General features: G+C 32.6%; 1 protein-coding gene across 2 annotated transcripts; it reads right to left on the minus strand.

Annotated features, from left to right (window-relative positions):
• Positions 1-574: 574 nt before the first annotated feature.
• On the minus strand, positions 575-3,673 carry LOC137831027 (molybdopterin synthase catalytic subunit). 2 transcript variants are annotated; one of them, XM_068638511.1, is made up of 2 exons: positions 3,511-3,673; positions 575-1,571 (listed from the first exon to the last, which is right to left on the minus strand). In XM_068638511.1, exon 2 carries the CDS (start codon positions 1,441-1,443, stop codon positions 871-873), a length of 573 nt encoding a protein of 190 aa, XP_068494612.1. In that variant the 5' UTR covers positions 1,444-1,571; positions 3,511-3,673; the 3' UTR covers positions 575-870. The 2 variants fall into 2 exon arrangements, with proteins under 2 accessions (XP_068494612.1, XP_068494613.1); XM_068638512.1 differs by having other exon boundaries at positions 575-1,582; positions 3,511-3,651.
• Positions 3,674-5,235: the final 1,562 nt, after the last annotated feature.

Genomic DNA, 5,235 nt, shown 5'->3' on the forward strand with positions numbered 1-5,235 from the left:
ACACGGGTCAATTGTAGTCTTACTCCATTTCAGCGTGAAAGAATATAGCACATACCGTTTGCTAAGAAAAAATGTGTGTCCAATTAATTTGAGAAAAAAGTGAAAAAAATAATAACAAATAAAATTAAATTTAGGTATTGATCACCTTAATTATTACAATTATATAATAAAATACAGTATTATGTTATTAATTAAAAATTGATTAAGTTTAAACATATTTTTTCTACCTAATAAAACCTTATTTTATAAATTACAGTAAAAATATATTAAAAACAAATATCAAGTGAATTTGATTTCATTAAAAGAAATTATTAATATCAAAGTAGAGAAATCGTTCAATAAATACAAGTATAATTTACGATAACTAAATCCATTGTTTTATTATGCTCATTAATCATATGATACAAGATAAAACTTTTGTATTCATCATTGCTCCATCGTGTGGATCATCACAAGTTGCATGATATCAGTCATTTTCACTCTAATTCGATTTGGGAAAGTTAATAGCAAAGCACAGAAAACAAAACTCAATTTGTATTGTCAATCCTAGTTTTTTAACCTATGAGAAACATCAGAAAGAAAACTAGCCTTAAATTTTCTCCAAAATTCTTACAAACTCCTATCTTGCTTTCATATTGAATTGTGTGTTGGAACTAACCGTCTACTATTAAATTATTGCTTTCACTATCACCTTTGTTTTGTTCACAAAACTAAAAAAGGAGACAGTGAGAAATTTAATGTCTTCAAAGTTAAACTACAATCTTACCAACAAATTGGGCAAAAAGGTTGGGAATTATAGGGAGATATTCTTCAAATCAAAGTACAAATACTACAATTACCTTCTTGTATCTTGGATCTCCAAGATTGACATTAGTCTTGGCTACCTTGATCATCAACCCGAACCTTAGTCCCACAACAAGCCTTTTTGGTTTGCTCTTTAATTTCTACCTTTTTCCCACAGCAACCTGCATCCTTGTTACCAAGTTCGGACCTCCTCTCTAAGAACTCACTGTTCTCCTTCCAAACCTCCCCATTTGAATAGACCTCCTTTTTCCAAATGGGAACTTTGGCTTTTATCTCATCTATAAAAAATCTACAAGCCTCCAGTGCATCTGCCCTGTGGACAGATGATACAGCTATGAAGACACTTGTTTCACCCACAGGCACTGTGCCTATACGATGAGCAACAGCGATGGAATGTAGGTTCCAGGATGCTCTAGCAGATGAACAGATCATGTTAATACAACGTATTGCCATTGGAACATAAGCTTCATATCTCAACTCCAAGACTGTTTTCCCTTCGAAGGTGTCACGAGTTGTGCCTGCAAATGTTGCTATAGCACCAGCTTGTGGAGCACTCACAAAATTCATGTATTTAGCAACATCTACTGGATTCAGGTTTTCCAAGATTTCAATAAGATTTTTATCATCTTCAGCAGCCATTTTCCACAAGTTCAGATACAATGATGATCGAACAAAAATCCACCGTGTTTTGAACACTTTCTTCCTTTGAAAATTAAAGTAGACAAGTCCAGATGTTCAACCTTCAGCCGCAAATAGTTCCCAAAGACCTGGTGGAAAGCTTCTATAATATTAGTTATGATGTCAACATTAAATGACCTATAACATCTAAGTGAGCAAATTACATATATATGTAACTGGTTTCCTAGGAACTTTGAAGGCTAGAAAGAAACCTTGGTAATTACAAAATATTAATAAAGTAATAGTATTAATAGTAAAATATAATGAACTCGGCTTCCTACAAACTTCGCAAAATGGAAACAACAAAAAAGAAAATAGCAGCAAGGCTAGTTTCTAGAGTTGATGCAGGGAATCATGATCTACGAAACCTAACGATGATTGATTAGTTGAATATTGAAATTACAGAGATTTTTATGTAGTTAAGGGCTGAAAGTACTTGAATTGTAAATACAGGAAGAGGAAAGTGGAAAGGATACACATTTTATAAAGTGATTTGAGAGAACTGATCTCTCAAAAACCAATTCTGTACCATTTTCTTAACTAAACCTCAACCACACTGGTTAAGATTTAGGAAACTAGTAGTTCTACTTCTGCAATAATACCAATTTCCATTATTTTATTCTGATCTAGTTTATATAACATGATCAGAGGCTTTGTTCCTAAATTAGTTTTGGAAGGTTATATAGACTTATCTAGATGAGCAAGAACAATTAGCAAGTATGAAAATTAAAGTGATTTGAGAGAACTGATCTCTCAAAAACCAATTCTGTACCATTTTCTTAACTAAACCTCAACCACACTGGTTAAGATTTAGGAAACTAGTAGTTCTACTTCTGCAATAATACCAATTTCCATTATTTTATTCTGATCTAGTTTATATAACATGATCAGAGGCTTTGTTCCTAAATTAGTTTTGGAAGGTTATATAGACTTATCTAGATGAGCAAGAACAATTAGCAAGTATGAAAATTAAAGTATAATCTGAAATCCAACTAGTTGTCTAACTTTCAGAATTTTGCTCAAGAGTCTTAACAATACCTACTAACATATTAATGGAGTTGGAAATTTTAAAAATTATATTAAAAAAAGGAAAAATTTAGATTTCACGTGGGGTTCTGCTGCTTTGTGTCCAAGTGATAGTCGTAACATACCTGCTATGTTCACATAGTGTTATTTTCTCTCACATTAAAAACACTCTGATACTTCAAATAAATTTTGCTCCCTTTCCAAGTTAAATTAAATCGGCTAGAGGGAGGGAGGAAACATTTTTCAAAGACATCGATACCAATATTCAAACTTAGCCTAATACATGACAGATCTTCATCACGGAGACAATGCACCTCTTTCTAATAAAATAAATAAGGATTTGTCCTTCAGAACCCTGAGTAACTACAGTACTACATACAGTTAGAGTTAACTACAAGAACAGGAATTAGCTAATGTACTAGCAGATATGAACTAGTTGTTCAGTACTTATGTGTATAACGCCAATGACTCAGATTTGTGTTTAAGGAAGATTTCATAAGCTAGTTCAAATGGTAAATGTAATTCAACTCTAGTGTGTTCGTTCAATGAGATAAGGGACGGACTAATTTCAATTGACAGATTACAATTCCTAAAACTAATTTTAAAATTTTAACTGTTTTAGAGATTAAAATGATATTGCTACAATTTCGAGGATATCAATCAACCAACCCTTTTGTGTAAAGTAGAATATCTTCTGTGGATAAACCCCCTTTTCCATCTTCTTCCAATTTCCAACCACCACCAGAAGACACATTTTATCAAACATTTTTATACGCAAAGGTCAGATAATTGAAATTCATTTTGAAATTTGAGCACACATGAATGTAAAATAGACAATAGCTTACAGGGTAAAACAGAAGTCTAAAAAGTCAGCAAATTTTTTGGCAACCGCCAACCCCTTACAGTTTAAAAACACGAATTTCTCCCTTTTCATGTAAAATTTTAATTAAACAAAAAACTGATCTTTCAAGTGAATTTAGATAAAAAAGCTTGAGCACTTACTGGAGGTAATTTAAATTCAATTCAATTCCTGAGGTTCGATGATAGTTGGATTCATTTCAATGATACAGTCGCCGAAAGAGAGAATAAGGGGCTTTTAGGTTTAGGTTTAGGTTGAAGATGATGCTGCTGCAACGATTGGACCCAAATAAATATATATACTATAATTAAGTCAACTCCTATATGGCCACCCCACCATTACTAACTGCACTCCAGCACTAATAAAAAATTCCCTTGTCAATCATAATATCAAAAGCAATCAATTTGAACCAAATGCATTACTAAAACTTAAAACCGTAAAAGAAAACATTGGATACAAAATAAATTAATAGTTCTTCTCTTGAGTTTTTTCTTTTTCATAAATTTTCACACTATGAAAGGCACATTTGTATGATCCCACTATCTTAAACATGTCAATTCAGGTTCGGGTCATGGTATGGGATTTTCAACTTTCATCTCAATTTAATATAAAATAAATTAAAAAAGCAAACTTCAGTATGAGTAGACCTAGAGATAGGAGAATTCAAGCTCCCGATGTTAAAATAAGCATTTCTGCAAAATTGAAATAATGTGAGTGAGACACAATAAAATTAAAATAATTGAAGTTATTGAGATTCCCTGAAGCGGTTATGCTATCAAACGGTTAGGATAGGGAAGCAATTACCTTTATTCTTTTTGTCTATTTAATATGTTTTACTCTCTTTTGTAACAACATAATAACATATACAAATAATTGATTGAGTGTGATTCCCCTTTTTACGTGTCACTTTCTTCTCTCTGTTTTTTTTTCCTTTAAAACACATATTGTGTTCTTGGTGTGTACATGTATTCCTTTTGCAGTTTTGGTGCCTTCAACCTACCCCGTTCATCCTTATATCTTAAGTTTCTACCAGGGAAATATAATATCGCACTCTCGCAGCTTTAACTTGTGAAATACAATGGTTGAAATATCTTCTTGACGACTTTAGCATCACTACTCAACCTCTAGCAGCTGTCTACTGTGACAATCAGTCCGCAAGACACATAGCCTCAAATCCAAGCTTTCATGAGAGAATAAAGCACATAGAGATTGATTGCCATATTGTACGTGAGAAACTTCAGGCAAAACTCTTCCAATTGCTTCCTATACCTTCTTCTCAACAAGCTGCAGACATATCTACTAAACCACTTGAACCGGTTAGATTTGATCCTATTATTTCAAAATTGGGTCTGATAAATATATATCATGCAGCTTGAGCGGGGCTATTGAGATTCCTTGAAGTGGTTGTGCTCTCAAGCGGTTAGGATAGGGAAGCGGTTACCTTTATTCTTTTTGCCTATTTAATAGGTTTTACTCTCTTTTGTAACAACATAATAACATATACAAATAATTGATTGAGTGTGATTCTCCTTTTTACGTGTCACTTTCTTCTCTCTTGTTTTTCTTCCTTTAAAACACGTATTGTGTTCTTGGTGTGTACACGTATTCCTTTTGCAGTTTTGGTGCCTTCCACCTACCCCGTTCATCCTTATATTTTAAGTTTCTACCATGGAAATATTCCAACATATGGGTATGTCAATTTTAATTAATTTTGTTTTACACTAAAATTGTGTCACATTAATACGATTTCAATGAAATCCTAAAACTCATACTAATTAAAATCGTGTCTAGATTACACGACTTTTTCAATTTTATTTTTGTGCTAAAGTCATGATACCCAACTACGACTTCTTTGTTGAACATCTATT

Source organism: Phaseolus vulgaris, chromosome 6 (genome assembly GCF_000499845.2).
Source record: "Phaseolus vulgaris cultivar G19833 chromosome 6, P. vulgaris v2.0, whole genome shotgun sequence".
Taxonomy (NCBI): Eukaryota; Viridiplantae; Streptophyta; class Magnoliopsida; order Fabales; family Fabaceae; genus Phaseolus; species Phaseolus vulgaris.